This window comes from Cololabis saira, chromosome 17 (genome assembly GCF_033807715.1).
Source record: "Cololabis saira isolate AMF1-May2022 chromosome 17, fColSai1.1, whole genome shotgun sequence".
Classification (NCBI taxonomy): Eukaryota; Metazoa; Chordata; class Actinopteri; order Beloniformes; family Belonidae; genus Cololabis; species Cololabis saira.
The window spans coordinates 25,142,536-25,159,669 of NC_084603.1; the positions used below are offsets into that span (position 1 = coordinate 25,142,536).

General features: G+C 38.6%; 1 protein-coding gene across 3 annotated transcripts in view; it reads left to right on the top strand.

The window, feature by feature from the left end:
• Nucleotides 1–17,134, top strand: part of ccser2a (coiled-coil serine-rich protein 2a) — a 55,615-nt gene that overhangs the window by 4,871 nt on the left and 33,610 nt on the right. For all 3 annotated transcript variants that reach the window (XM_061745843.1, XM_061745845.1, XM_061745844.1), the window contains exons 2-3: nt 8,536–10,031; nt 10,119–10,330. In XM_061745843.1, the coding sequence (XP_061601827.1) occupies nt 8,570–10,031; nt 10,119–10,330 (1,674 nt within the window). In that variant the 5' untranslated portion in view covers nt 8,536–8,569. The remainder of the gene's footprint in view (nt 1–8,535; nt 10,032–10,118; nt 10,331–17,134) is intronic.

The window sequence follows — 17,134 nt, forward strand, 5'->3', positions numbered from 1 at the left end:
AATGGGCCTTTTCAGTAGGATGATGATGCTGCTCTTTGATCTGTTGGATTAGATATGTTGTTGGTGTTACTTGGTTGTTCTGTTCTCAAAGTGATTACGTCAGAAACAAATGTTCAGTTAACAGCACAGTGTTTGAATAGATGCTTTATTTGTATTCACATATTGTAACAAGTATTAAAAGCACTGGGATTGAAGACATGTTTCCTGGTATGAGAAGAATTTGAATTTACAAAGAATGGTGAAAAGAAAAGGGATGAAGAACTGGTTCAGTCTGAGTCTGCATTTCATCACAACATCCGTCCTGTTTTAACCAGTTGTTGTCTATCATATAATATCTTCCCACTGCACTCTTTGAATTTGGTTTTTACACTTACTTTTACTGCTTTCTGGATCTCAGCACTTGTATCATTAGGAATGGTCATTATTGTAAGTTATATAACTCTGGAGGAAATGCCACTTACTATGATCTAATCACCTCTCAACCTTTTTAGCAATGTTTTATAGTTTGCTGGATCCACAGACCAATAATGCCTTATGTAATCACTCAATGAAAGAGTGTGAAATGAAAGAAATTATAACATACTAGTAAAAAAACAAAACAAAACTGCCAGCCGACATGACAATTGCCATGCCAGCTTGCATTGGTACAACAGTTAAGTGGCAATGTCAAATGCATGAGATTTTTCCTCTCAGTGTGATTCAAGCAAAGGTCATATGCAGTCTGGAGTAGGGAACATAATGTCTGTCTCTGCATGTCATACCTTGACACTAAAAACTGAACACAAAGTGTGGTGTTTGAAGTATCCTGATAATGGTAGTGTTAAACTGGGCTGTTAATTAGATTTGTTGTAATGCTGCCATGAGTAATTCTCACAATGAGTGGGTTAAACCTGTGGAAATGTTGTGACTGCTCTGCGTGGTGACTCATTTTTACAGCATGAGTGTCTATGGTATTTTAAGTAATGCAACACAATAATAAAAAACATATCTTTCTGCCATTGTCATATGGTAGAAACATCTTCTTGGGTGGATTTTAAGCAAATAATTGAACCATTTCAAAATAACATAAAACCCACACGGGTCCTTAGAAATGATGTAATGGATGTTGCAGACTGTGAGTTATCAAGGCAAGTGACATCACTGACACTAAAGAAGACCTTGAAGAGCTGGAAATGTGCACATGGTTTCACCTCCAGTAGAATCAGTAGGCTGTCAGCCATGAAATAACGGGGGGAATTAAATTCACTTCAACTCTTTATGAGAACCATAACAAATACTTTATTTATGTGTTTGACAGGATCTGTCTACTTGACTGTCCCCTCTGGTGGTCTCATGACAATACGGAGAACATTAGGTTAACTGTTTTGGGACCGCCTACACTGTGCATTGTTTTCTCTTCAAAGGAGGGTGGGGAATTGAAAAGGCTCAAATTGATTTATTTCATTTTTTTTGTGAATTTTCTAAAAGGCATAGTTCCTATCCTCTCGTCGTGCTCACTGCATGGGGTTTCTAAAATATACTTTATCTAATATTAATGCACTTAGGAGGCTTCTGAACTCTCCACCCACACGCCCCAGCGCCACACATCGCACAACTCGCATTACACACACAAGCAGAAATACAAAGACAGGGGAACGCGACCCAAGATCTGAAGTGTCTTGCTTTTCCCGAGATTTCTCTCTTTCTCGTTGACACCTAATTTTATAGTCTAGGGAGATGAAGGAGACAAAGTGCAGAGCAACTTGACAGGACAAGTCAATATAAGTTTGATAAGTTAAGGTAATATTTTCTAACTGACTTTTCTGTAGTACATCAAAATGAAAATGTAAATGCTGATGAAAGTCATATGTGTCTGTTTTGGTTTTGTTCACGAGGTGCTAAGAAGCAAAGATATAGAGCATTTGCCACACCTTAATGTTGTCAATTTCTGTCGACTTGTTTCCTCTGTGGGTATCTGTCATTTGATCTACCACAGTAACTAAACTAGATTACCGAAACTGTTATGCAGTCTCATTGGTGCAGCACTGCTTTCACTCAATACACATTTGTCTAGCATTGGCACCGCTTTCTCCCTGTCTCATTCTATTAGCCTGCTCTAATAGCACTCTCTTAATCTCTTCGGGTGGAGAGAAATGTCCCACAACTGCCATGTCCAGATGACTGGTCTAGTTATTACTCCACTGAGTCATTGGACTCGATCAATAAATGAGCTAGCACTTTGCTTTTTGTACGTTAGGAATTCACTTGAGTTGTATTTGACTATTATGATATATTTATGTATTATCCTTTTATCCATAACAGACTATTTGGATTAAATAGCATTAAGCATTTATATTTTCTTTTTGACGACATGTCTTTGTCGTGGCTGGTTGAAAGATATTCTGGATGTATCTGCAATGACTGAGACAAAAGTACCTGTGACTGTTCTAGTGTGGACGTCTTGGGTGCTCCATAAAGTGACTGTAAAGTCAGCTCAGAGACCATCAGATCCCTCAAATGGGTCAGACTGGTCTACTGTATACTGTATATTGATTGTTACAGTGCCATAAAAAAAAGCCTTTCACCAAGATGGACAAGTTAAGAAAGAAAGAGAGAGTTCAAAGTTGATGCAGATCTGGAGGATTTCCTTACTGGCTTCATCTCTCTCTTTTTCTGCCTTCCTCCACATTTACCAAAACATATTTTCCTCTTTTTATTGCTATTACAAACAGCCCAGATGGATTTATATCCTCATTCTTTATAGTCACAAACACTTTTGTTTAGAAAGCTATTCTACACATGTAACAATGAGCTTCAGATGGCTCTGAACAGGAAATGGCTACTAGGGGGGAAGAAAAGGAACAAGATTTTCAATCTGATTTAACATCCAGAACAGTTACATCCGGAGTGGTCCTGGTGGCCTATGTCTCCTTGATTATTTCCTTCCTCCTTTCTCCCCACTCTCGCCTGCTACAGTTCGGGGCCCGGCTCCTGTTGGGCGATGGCGGGATGGGTTGTACTTGCGACCTGGTGGTGCTGGTGGTACAGTATGCGGGCGGTTGTGCTGTGAGGAGTTGTAGCGGGTGTGCTTGGGTGGCCCCTGCTGACCTGACACCTGGCCTCCTGGTATTGGGTTGGGGCTGGTTGTCCTCCCTCCTAACTCATGCCGGTTCCACGGTCCTGCAGGTTTGTGGCGGCGATGCTGGCTAGTAGGGATGTTAAAAATTTATCGATTTTCGATTAATTGCCGTTATGAAATTACCCGATTAAAATTAACCATTACAATTAATCTATTTATTTATTTATTTTTTTCGTTTAATTTCACCAGCTGGTATTACGCCCCGACCACATTTAATGCGACACAACGCGCCGCGGCGCGCACATAAAGTTAGAAGAAAGAGACGGCGGATATGTTTGGTTTTAGTTACATGCTCAGGCAATGAGTCTGCAATGGCCCAGACGGGAGACACATGTAGCTCAGTGCTTAACTTTTATTTTTAATCCACTCTATATTCTTCTGGTTGTTCTCCGATATGCTCCCCTAAAGCCTGAATTATGGTTCCGCCTTAAATCGACGCAGAGCCGCCGCCGTAGCCTACGGCGTAGGCTCTGCGTTGTTGTAACGCGGAACCATAAATCAGCCTTCATCCGGTACATACATAGGTTTCTCTAAACATCTGTCCCCGCTACAGTTTTAACTAAAAGAAAATGTGCTCCAATACAGCAGGTCTCATCATTTCATTTTGAACACTGCCAAAACTCTAACTTAAAACGTAACTAGAACTTAAAATTTGCTTGACACAAATGACACTATTATGGCTGCTGCTACTACTAATAGCCTTGAAGTGCACTTTATATTATATTCCTTGTGGTACAAAAATGTCTTTTTGTTACTTTTGTATCAAATAAATATTTGATTAAGGAATACATTAAAATGTCCTTTGTATTTTATATAAGCAAAAAAAATTATGTTTGTATCTCAGATGGGGGAAAAACGCCGCTTATCAACTAATCGATGATCGATCGATAAGGTTATCAACTGTCAATTAATGAAATAATCGATAATTTGCATCCCTACTGGCTAGTCCCCCCTGTGGATCCTTTCCGCCGTCTCGGGGACCCATTGCCCAATACACTTGCCAGTATCCGTGGGGGTTTTTGCCCAGCTGGATGGTTCCTGATAGGTAGGGGAGAGGATCTAGTTCCTGGGGGGAGGTCTGCTGCTTGACACTCACCCAACACACCAGGACCACCTGTGATTCAGCCCATTCAGTATTATTTTGGAATTTTAGATGTTTGTGATAATGAAGTTGTAGCTGAGCTTGTGTTGGAGGTCAACATCACTGCTTTGTGTGTCCTCGCTCTTGACTGTGTCAGCCCTTGCACAAATCAAGGGGTTACATCCAACATAACCACATCACACCATACAACACACACACCAATGCATTATCAATAACACACACAACATCCATCACATCTTTGTCTGAGATTTTAGTTTGACAGAACATGAAAATTCCACACAGAAAAATGCCATGTGGGAGTTGAACCAGGAACCCTCTAGCTCTGAAGCAACAGTACCACCAAGTGTGAACTTGGATATTCAATCCAAGTTCACATCAGATTTTGGCAATAATACAGAAAGCCAGTTTTGACACAAGGAGTTCACAAACCTTGCTATAGTATCTTTTCTTTGAGATACCTACAGTCATATTTATTATAGTCTGCAAACGTATATGCAGTATATACTGATATAATGGTTGTGCAGCACACAAAGTAGTCATCTTAATTTTACTGGCATAAACAAAATGATAATGAAAGATAAGAATAAAGAAATTGCCAAGTCATAAACGTTAATTATTTTTCTGAATTGAGTGTTCCCACATCTTTGTGAAAGAAGTCGCTCTTTGGTCTGCTGGTACTGATGCATTTATATCACCTACATGAATCCAGCTAATAAATTCATACCCTCCCTTGCTTTTGTCACACCAAGAGCAGGCTCTTGGGTCTCTATTAATGAACTCAAATAAAATACGCTTGTGGCTAGACATACTTCTCTGTAGAAATATTTTACTGAGGTTTTGGGATGACGAGGAACTACAAGCACTGAGAGACAGGCAAAGACTGGCTTAGGGGATAAACAGCAGAACGGGGATTTACTGTGTGCAGTAAAGCACCTCCATTCATGCGTAGCCCCAGTGACCCAATAGATCACAGCCCTCGGGCTGTCGCATCCCATTTGCATCCATCCTGTTACTCCTGAAGAATGAATCTCTGTCGTTTGTGTGCATGTGCAGTTTAACAGTGCAGACTCCCCTAGAGGGGAAATGAATGAGCATATTATTACAGATTTTAGTTTGCAGCTTCCCTGCTTCTCTGCTGGGGACTTTTCGCAGGCTGTCCTCTGAGTCTGAAATGAATTAAGGGCAAATGGCCTCACTGTCAGACAGAAATGGAGCTCCATTGCCTTGTATGACAGAGGCTAAGAACAGATGTCATCTAACTTTAATGTTAATTTCACACACAGTGATCACTGCTGAGTTGCTAACCTGTAGTCTGGTAGAAGAGCCCTCTCAGGGGAAGGTCTGGCTGGAGTCCTGTCTGTCACCTGGACAGATACTTTTAAACAGAGTAATACCATCTCTTTGCCCGTTTCTCACCTAATTTCTTTTCTCCTTTCTTTTCACTGCATCTTCATGTGGTAGTAGAAAAAAAACACACAAGCAATGTATCTTATTGGAAGTCAATTTTGTTAATCTGATTCATTTTTATAGAAATCTTTTATGTTCACAGTTTTGGGACAAATGTTTTTTTATGTAAAATATCTTTGTAGACATTAATTTCCATCAGGTCAAAGGCTCTCTGCAAATCTCCCTGTTCTTTCTAATATGCTTTCCTTGTAACATACTATTTTCATAATAAGGATAATCCTCACTCCAGTTATTGCTTTTCTTACTGTTGATAACTTCACATGATAAACATGGGGTTTAATGCAATCCTCATACTTGATGTTAGCTCTAGTTTGTAAGCTCAGGATATGGTACTCCAGTCAGGGGGAGGGGCAGACTTGTTACCATGACAGTTTAACAGATGGTCTGCACTGTTTACTCCTTTACTTCTGAATGCATGTCACTTATTTAGGACTTCTTTTGTTTAAAAATTATTTGTAATTTGAACCAGTTTTGCTTTGTTTATTGTTACCAAATCATTGATATTGTGACTCAAAATCTAAGCAGGCTACTAAGATTTGCCCTTTGAAAAATATGCTGTGTTTATAACAGAATTCTGTAGTGGTGCCACTAACAACTAATCTTTCGACAATTTTTTTGATTAGTCGACTAATTTAGAGAACTCATTTCCCCCCAAAAATCAAATGATGGCCATTTAATTTGTGTTCATTTTATTTTGAACGCAACTAAAGAATTTGTAAATATGCGTGGATCGCGTTGTCCAACGTCATTTCCTAAAACATTACAAAAAGGTGTCTGCTTAACATCTAAAGATGGTCATTGTACTTCACCAGATTTATTTAAAAAAATCACAAGCTGGCGTGACGTTCAAATAATAATCATACTTAGGTTGTCCTTTGCTGTTTGGAAGCATCTTTAACAGCTCCTGTGTGCTTCCTTTTCATGTGCTCGTGCATCCCACCAGCTGCCCTAAAATATTCCCAAACTTTTGATGCTTTCAGCCTTTTTCTAGAAGTCGCCATACTATATTCAGATTCACAGCCCGTTTGCATTTTTTTGTATTGAAACAGGAGGATGGATGTTAGTGTTATGGAGTGGAATTACCTGAATGCAGATGAGCAGTTTGAAACCCGAGAGCAAAAATAAATTAAAGGTGGTCAATACATCAACAACAAAAAAAATTGTCGTTGATGAATTTTAGTCTCTGATAAACATTGACAAAATCGACTAATTGCGGCTGCTCTAGAAATCTGTAGTCTCTTAGTATTTCACCAAAGCAATATTTAATTTAAAAGAAAACATGTTTTAGTTTTATAATACATCCTAAATTAATGTGCCTTACATAGACATTGATATTGCTACCAAAAAAATATATGAAATTGATCTTCTAAAAAAGATGGATATTTATTATTTACAATAGTTCAGTTGCAGTTGTTCAGTGATTATTACTAAAATCTATAACTTGACATGAATAAAAGCTATATACAGTAGTTTTGATTTCTCACACAACCTCACTATAAAAGAGATACACTATATAATGAATTAAAACTACCCTGTGCTAAGCTCAGCACTATGGGCGGATATTTTTCAGTGGCTGAGGGATAAGAGAGAGGGTCCAGGTGAATGAATATTTGCTTCAGCAGTCACTTTGGATATGAATGAAACCTGAAAGGTCCTAGGGACTATGACAGCTTTTAAAAGCCCCTTTCTACCCTGTAAACACATAGTCACTACCCCCTCCTCAGGGCAAAGAGGCTTTGGCTGCCCTGACTGCACATGTTGACCTGATTTTTATTTGTGCGTGTGTTTTTGTGCTTATACCCATGTATGTTTATGCAAAGAAGATTAGGATGGCGGCATAGCCAGACACTTCTGTAGTAGTGGTGAGTGAGTCTCTTTGATTGTGTATACTTGTGTTTCTGAGGAGGAATGTAGGGCAGGATGACAGACCCACATTTCTGTAAAACACTAATGCCCCATCTCCTCAAACGCTGATCCTGTTATTGCTCAAATATCAGTGTTTGATATTTGCATCCCTGTGGCAGTTTGTCAAGAGGCTGTTCTTATGGGGTTAACTACTTCTTCTGCTGTGGACATTCAACAATAGCTCATTTTCAACTAGGGTCTGCAATCAATTTGGAGTACAGTTTTTTTTATATATATATAATTTTTTTTACTTACTATAACGTTTAGACATATTGTAAATCTGGCAGATTAATCCCTAATGCTTTTCACAGTCAACAGTCTTTGGTAAGGAGACAGCCACTGCAGTTGATGGGCAGACTATCCAAAGTATTATTTTTGATTTTAATTGTTTCTGATAATGAAATAAGTGCATTTCTTTTGAATGTGATTTGTTTGTTAAGAGCAGTATGTCAGTTCTAAGGTTTTACATAACTGGATATAATTAAGAAAAGGAAAAAACGAAACGATTTTTCTTATCAGGTTCTACCTGGCTTCATTTAGCCGATGGCAACCTCAACGTGAGAAATAAAAAGTAATTATTTATTTAATATCAAATGAATCAAAATGTAGATGTGGTATGTTAAAACAAAAAAAAAAACGAAGTACATCCTGATTGCTTCCATAAAAATTAACAGGGTAAGTTGTAGTCATGTACTGCTTATCAATTGCAGATGATTGATCATTGGAAAGTGGAAGTTTTGGCTTCTGGAGGTGTGGAGTATTACTATGTTTAGAAATTGGCTTCATAAGCCCTCCTATTTGATTTTTCAGCAGCAGTTGATTCTCTTTTTGTCCAGTGCATTGTATTAACACACAACTGAATGCTTTTGTTATTATTAAAATTGTTGTTTTATTAAAAAGACTAATTATCTCTTGTTCTGTCTTTCTGTGTGTTCTTCCATAGCTTCAAATAGTTTTGAACTCCTCCATGTCTTTATATGCTTCTAATGGAAGAAAAAGCAACCTTTGGGCCTGCAATGGTATCCAGACTGCCCAAGTTTAGTGGACGTCCCTCAAATGGTGGCACGGCTCCCCTCTGCAATGGTTTTGCACAGCCAACCACAACTACCCAGGATGGAAAAACAACCTCCTCTGGAATAAGCCATAATGGTGTGATCCGCCCCTCCCCATTTTCCCTGAAATGCAAGCGAGACGAAGAAAAGATTTCATCTAGTTCCACCACGCCCATCAGTCCTGGGGATGAACATGAAGACAAGGCTCAATCACAGCGTTCCTCACTGGCCAAGGAGGTAAAGATCAGCTCTCCAGCAACCCCTAAGATGCACAAGTCAGGTTCTTTAATTGTGGCTGTCTCTAGCCCCAAAGCTATCCCCAAACAAACCTCAAAGATGGGTCCAAGAATTGGAGCCAAACCAGGCCAAAGCCCACTCAGCGGACTTTCTAAAATAGGCCATAACGGCCTTTGTTTTCCTGCTCGGACAGGGTCAGAGTCTCGCCTTGTTCGACCCATGTTAGGCTCTAGTGCTCCCAGAAGCATCTCCCAAGACGGCTTATCGCAGTCCAGTGACAGCCTGAAAAATTTGACCCTGGACAACATGGTGCGTTCAAACAGCTTCACTCATTTCAAGCAAATTCCCTCACCCACTGGCGAGCCTATTACACGGTCTTTCTCCTTTAACCGGGCTGTAGAGCTAGCTAAGCCACTGGCCAACACTCAGCTCCGACCCCCTCGTAGTGGTTTGCTCAAACCGCCTCAGCTGAACAATGGAAGAGTGGCTTTAGGACTCAATGGAAACCTTGGAAGTTCTGGTTACCTAGGTGGAGGACATGGTGGATTTCAGTATAACAGAACTCCTCAAGCTCCCTCTTCTCTGCCCAATCCCTCAATTCCTTTTGCAGCCGGTACGCCCCGAGCTCTGAAGAAGCCTCTTCTCCCTAGCTCTATGCTGACAAAACCAATCAGCAATGGAGGGTCTTTTGGTTTCAAACTCTCTCCATCTGGACAGGCCAAGCAGCAGAAGCCTCTTCTTCCAGATAGGGTGAAAGAGGATGTCAGATCTTCACCTGCCTCTGAGAGTGAAGGGCTTTTAGAGACAGCAATAGATATTGATTCAAAGTGTGATGCTGAGAAAGCATACTCTCACAGTGACAGTGATGGAAGCTCTGGAAATGGAGTTGGAAATGGAGGAGAAAGTGGCTTACGTAGGCAGGGATCTGATCAAGCTGCAGGCGAGACCCTGGAGGACATGTCCTTATCTTCTGCCTCATCACTAGACAAAGGTGACACTAGTGAAGAGTTTGCAGATGATGTGGATTGTGTGGAAGATGTTTTCAGTGATGGGGAAGTGCCTGACAACAGGAAATCTGAAAGCACAACTCAAACCCCCTTACACAGTTTTCTCAAGGAGACTGTTGACTGGGAGTGTGGGAATCTGCCTGGTAAGAAAAAAAAACTAAATAGAAATGAGATTCAGCTAAATTAATTCATGACATTTGTTTAGACTAATGTTTATACACCTTCTGCAGGACATACACAAAGAAGCCCTATGCAGGACTCTCAAGGATCATTGGTGCTTTCTCCAGACCAAGGTGATGCCCCCCAGGCTTCCTCTGTTGAGCTGTCACCCTCCAATAGCTCTGGTGGAACCTACATGTGGGATGAAGAGGGCCTTGAGCCTCTGGGGGATCACAGGACACATCCATTAGACAGCTATGATGACTCAGAGGTCAACAGCATGGTGAGTCCCATATTCTTACTTCGATAAGTTTTGAAATAATCATGTACTATAATATCATCTAGGGCTGGGCGATATATCGAGATTTTAATATATATCGATATATTTTCAAACGCGATATGGTACGAGACAATATCGTTTATATCGATTAAAAAAAAAAAAAAAAATGTTTGAAATTTTTTTTTTTTTTTTTTTTTGATTTTGATATAGCTTATTTGGTGACAAATTGACTTGAATGTTTTATTTGAGATTTGCACAAATGTTTTGTTATTTGCACAACTGTCAACCTCAGTGGAAAAGTCTGCCTGTTACTGTCTACATTGTATTAATTGTACAGTGTATTTTAATTTAATTGTTATGCAGGAAAGGGACATTTGTTTTATTTTATTCAAGAAGCATTTTTATTCTATATATGCAGGCAGTTTATTTTTTATTTCATTTGTTTTATACATTTTGATATTGTGCAGACCTCTGTTAATAAAGGAACCTGTGTGACATTTGGTACGAGGCTTTGTATTAAAACTGACTGTTTTTTTAAGGGTTTGCCTCAGAAAACAAAATGAAGCTAACAGAGATGCTATGCTATAATGCTTTGGGGGAAACCCCAATTATGGCACAGAAAAAATATCGAGATATATATCGAGTATCGCCATTCAGCTAGAAAATATCGAGATATGACTTTTGGTCCATATCGCCCAGCCCTAATATCATCTTTAATTGATTAGTCCCATATTTAGTCCCCACCTCAAAGAAATTGTCACTTGCTCCAGTTCATCCCACTAGCATTTTAGATTCCAGTAAACTGTATCTACACCACTTTATTGGGTATGCCTGGTGTAGTTAATAAAGTGGTGAGTGTATGTACATGCACTAACTGATGAGGAATTAAGTACCCACAGTATAGTCCAGCAGGCCTTTAAGGTCTAATAGACCTCTGACCTTTAAAATGTAATTTTTAAGAAAATTAAAGATGTGGAGAGCAACCCAAAGCCATTAGCAAAGATGTGGTTATTACAAGGTTAAAGAGAAACACCTAAAGCTGTTGGATCCTTGGCTGATTAAAGCCTAGCCTCTGAGAGTGGGAACCAAGTGTCCGAGCGGCATAGTGTTTAAGAGTTGAAATTACTGAATAGTAATATGTTGAATGTGAATTGGTGCTCCTTAAAAAGACAAGAATAATCTCTAATTAGTAACTGAAAATACTGCTTAATATTTCTGCCACAAAATCTGGATGAAATATATTAAATGTTAGTTTCAGGAGCCAAACCTAGGTTACCTTCTTTCATACTGTTTTGCTGTACCAGGGAACCTGATCTCAGGAATGTATAGAGAGCTTGAAAGTGAGCTGGATTAAAAATTATATAATACGCTTTGCTTGTTAACGTGTGTCAACATCATTATGAAAATAGTTCTCAGACATTGAAAATCGAATTATTCTACAACAATGGACTTGAGGTTTTTTATGACATAAGAAAACAGTGTGTGGTTACTTTTGCTTGTGTTGTCTGTGATGAATGTTTTGATAAGTAAAAGCACTTGTGCTTTAGACTTGCATATCTGATTGTCAATTGGAGTCTTAAGGAATAACATCAGTATGTTGGAGCACATTTGTGTACTTGTAAATGTAACTGTGAATGATATGAATGACTAAGTTAACATAGTGACAGTCCATGTCTAATGTAGACAGTGGCCCAGACCAACCCTTAGTCCTTCTCATGCCAGTTTAATGTATTCCAGATAAACAATACTGCACACATATATAAGTAATTTCAATATCAAAACATTGTTACATATTTATCAGAAGGTTTGCATCCATAGTTGAACTCGGCACAGTCAGGGTATAGCAAAGCTTATTGCTGTCACTGCAACAGTTACCACTGCATTTGAACAGTAAGTATTGTTGTATTATCATTGTGAGTAAAAAAAAGAGAGTTGAAACAGGATTGGAGAGATGGAAATCTGGTTATCATTCTAAGTTGTTTGCCTTTGACAGCGTGGCCACTGAGAGTAGATATCATTTGTGGCAACTCATCACTGACACCCTTGGGTGGTGTCATGAAGCTCAGCACCCGATTAATCAATAGATAAATTAGCTTTATTAGGTGCAGACCTAACAAAATTGGGTTTACACTCCTTGCTGTTGAGTGGGGAAGGTCTGAGTCAGAGGAAGCGAAAAGGGAAAAACACTGAAATGGAAAAGGTTAAATTAGAAGGAAGGAGATGAAGACAGTGATGTAGCGACTGGTTGTTGATGTGTGAAGATTAGCTTTATGGGGAATCAGTCTGTGAGATATTTAACTGAATTATTTGATTAGAGGAAATAAACCCCTTTACAGTAATTGGATACAGTGAACTCTCTCTTTCCTGAATCCTTTCTTCCATTTCCTCACATCTGTTTATGAATTATTTTCATTCTTCCCTTGTTCATTGAGTCAATAGTTGCCTGTAATGAGCTGAAGAAAGCCACAAATATAATCCTCTCACAAAGCAGTGTCTGTATCCAAAATGATTAGCAATTCTTAGAGATTATATAACAAGATGTTCCAGTAGTGCCAGTTATGACACAATAATGTGCATTAGTCTTTTAGAGATACTTTAGTTGAATTCAACACCCCTTGGACCATGAGTTGGACATGAAAATGTCCTCAGTTCTTTTCCCTGTTCTGAATTAGATGCTGGAAAAATGAGTAAAGAGCAAGGAAGAGCGTAAGGAGTAAATCACACATAAGAGCACAACGCATTCAATTGAGGATGTAAAAAAAAATGAAATCAAATATAGCTTGTCTTGATAGCATTTTGTCTAAAACCTGTTTCCCTGCTTGTTCGAGAGCACGCTGTGTGATACACATGATTTGCCTCGTCAGACTACAGTAACTTGTTCAGTCCACTTGGAGGTGCTGTGAATCCTTGAGATGCGACACGTTGGGTGTGCCTGAAATCATTTCTGGTTCATGTGTGCCACTTTTTTGTTGATTTGTGGCTGTATCTGCATTTACATACCTCAGTGAAAAATCAAGGAGTGGGCTACCAGAGCTCATAATCACATTCCTATGATGTGCCATGCAGATGAACACAAAAGCCAGCTTTTCAAAATTGCTACTGAAATTGAGGACCATGTCTCACAATCACTGTGCTTTCCAGACCTCATCTCAATGTATCAACTGCATCAGTAGATCTGGAAACTTTCTATGCTACACCTCTCACACACATGTATGTGTGTGTGTATATAAGCACACATGCTTATGTGTGTGTGGGTTTGTGTGTGCGTGTGTGTGTGTGGGTGTGTATATATATATATATATATATATATATATATATATATATATATATATATATATATATATATATATATATATATATATATAAACTTTACTTACATAAACTTTGGCTTCTTAGACAGAGGGGAATCAGTTCAGTTCATATCGGTAGATTATCAACAAATTAACTTTCTCAGAAATGCATAACAATGTTTTTAGATTATAACACATCGCTATATCACATTTGTTACAATTTCTTTGACATTTTCATGAACTTTTTGTCACACTTAAATCGATGTATGTCAAACGATTACCCTGACCACTGAACACTTTGGCCCTTTCTCCACATGGAAAGGCAGTTTCAGGTAATTGAAAATAAACCTCTTGGAACCCTCCCTCTCGGGCAAAGCTACTCAGACATTCAGGGTTTCTTTTTAGCGCTGATGTGTAAACAAGGAAAACAAAGGACCTGAGGCAAATGATGCTAGAGTGTGCACCGTTATCCCCTTTGTATAAATGAGGCGCTCTCTGTTATTTCTGATGGCACCGTGCGTTATAATTGGCTTCACAAGCTGTAAGAGCACACACAAAGAGAGAACTGTGGTTATTTGTTTGTCAAGTTACTGACAATGCTGATTTTTTTAAATGAAAGGATTAGAATGCTTTTGAAGGGAAAATGTTTAAATTTTTTTTCCTTTTTTAATAATTAAACATTTGTGCAATAAAGCAACTCAGTTTAATCTTCTCTTGGAACTTTGGGTAAATACTTTTATGTTAAGAATCTGTGGTACCCCAGTGGTCAGATAATGCTTTAGTTACCCCCATTTGCATTTTGAAAAGGTTCAGACGTGCAGATGACTCCTTTACTTGATTTGTTTATTTCCTGTCTAATTTCAGGTTTTTGTGGGGCCATTGAGATAGATTGATTCATCGGTGTTTACTGTAAATACCTGAATCGCCTAATCCTTTTGTCTCAGTCCTCAGCCATTTATGGAGCATGTCACTAGTGCAGCAGCTATGCGTTTGCCTTAATTAGACCTCGAGCCTACTTGAAACTCACTCCATTTAGTTTGTTGTGTAAACTCGCAGAAGCAACCTGTTAAGGAAAACTTTTTTTTGTGTGTGCATCTTCCTTTCTTCATTACCACAGCGATATTCTTTGACGAGGTCACTTATTGGACTTACTCTGCACAAAATAAAGGAAAAAAAGCAACACAAGGACAAGATGTAAAACCATTTTCAGAGGCACAATTGAGTTGACTTAATGTAGTTAAAAATTAACCATAAAGTTTATTTGCTTTATTTGGATTGACTGAAATGCTCCCAATCCACACAGTGTATCCACAGAGTATGATGTAACACTGCATCTGCTCAAGCTTAGTTTTGCTTATCTTTAGAATAAAATACCATAATAAATGATAAAATATGTTAGATAAGGCATGATCACTATCAGATATGATAACTTGAAACTTTAGTTATCCCCAGAGGAGATATTACATTGTAAATAGCATTGACTAAGAGTCAGAGAAAGATCCATTTCAAAGTTAAATTAATAAATAATAATAATAATTAAATTAATAATACATTTTAAAATAAAAAAGACAGAGAACTTAAATGTTAAATACACTGAATTAGGCATACTAGTTGCAAAACTAATTAAACGATGCTCATCTTAAAAGGGCAATGTTCACTTCAGCCACATGAATTGTATGCCAAAATTGCAAATCCTCACCGGTGTTGACACCGTTTTCTTTATTTTTTGTTTTTTTATCCCAAGGTCAGTTTATTTGTGACTGCAGATATGTTTTTATCATGTCAGTACATGTGTGATTTTCAATAGATATACACAGTGCTATATATTCCCCACAGCACAGACAGCATATTGTTATTCTGTCAACAATACACATATCTTCAGTGCCAAGCAAAATGGGAAAAGGAAAATATATGAAAGACATACTGCTGATTCAAGGGTTCTCCATCTCTATATTATTCTCTTTTGCAGCTATCCTCACTCATGTAATAGTTCCCCCCCCCAATGTGCCCCCTTTGCATTGGCTGTTTGTGTCCCTGAATTTTGGCCTGTGCACAGCAAACCCCAAGAAACAACATACTCGCATAAAGAATAATGTCTGGTATCCTCAGTGATCCCATGAGAATTACAAATGATTCAAAATAGTTCACTACTAAAAGCACTTGAATAATACATTTATACATATCTCGGTATGTGCCTGTGCATTTTTCTCCTTTTGTCTTGCTTATTGCTGGGAATCCAAGAAAAGGGCAATGTGATTTTAAGCCTTTCTAATGACTAGTATATGATTCAAAAGGTCTTAGAGTCAAGGATCTTCTTTTTTCTGATCAGTAGTGGTTTCAAGCTGTTCATAAAGTTGGAGCTATGCCATATTATTGTTTTATAGATGATGTTAAAGGACTGTTTTTTCTTTATTCCCCTTTGGTCTGTTCTTTGGATTACTGAGTGTTGCTGCCCTCTCCTACAACTTGTGGGTTCCTCTCCTCCCAGACCCCACACCGTCTGACTGTATACACAATAGTTTGTTCTTCTGCCATCTACTGTTTAACATACTAAACACGTGTGCAACATTATCATAGTGTGAGAGACCCACCTTGCTTTATTTTTATTCCTTAAAATCCATTTTTAATCTCCTCCTTGATTTATTGCCTCCATCAGTATAGTAAGCTAAGTCCTGGAGACAATACTGTAGTGGGAGCCACACATTATTTCTTGGCTCCGTGACTAAAACTGGTTATTCCCATGAGATTCACGTCAGGTCCTGGGGTTCTGCAGATCCTTTTTAAAATGCAGTCCTCTACAACGGTGGTTCTTAGCCTTGGGTTGAAACATTGAAAGGGGTCCTCCAAGTATCAGAGAGGGTGAGAAAGGTTTTCACTGCACAAAATATATTAATTCTGCAAAGAACACATTTAGAATTCTATACAGAGTCCTGACTGATACATTTTGGATTTAAAAAGTATGCTTTCTTGACACATTCTCTCTATAATGAGACCATCACTGGGATGCAGGGTCCTGTACCAAACTTTGTGCAGTACAAGGATGCTCTTGATACTCAAGCTGGAAAACAGAGTTGGTGGGGCAAAAAAAAAAAAGGCGTGGAGCCACCATAATTTGCATTGAAGATTAAATGGCATGGTCCATGTATTTTCCTCCCACATTTTTACTCGCCATAAAAATATGCTTTGGATAGCAATTAAGTCTCATTTTTTATGAGAGCTGGACCTCTACATTTACTCCGGCTATAAACATGAGCATCCAGCTTCAGGCTGGTTCAGCCTTTAGTTAAAAAGTGTCCAGCAGAATTCAAGCAACTTGTAACATATTGTCGAAGGACACAGAGATGGATCCAGACTGGCCAAACAGGCAGTTTCACATTGTTCTCCCATTCAGCGCTACGCGAATACAGCCTTTCGACCTCTTGTAAAAATGAAAATACACGTCTATAACAGACTGTAACAAACATCCCATCCATTAGACTGAGATATTCAAGCTCAAGGTTACTATTTCCTTTTTATG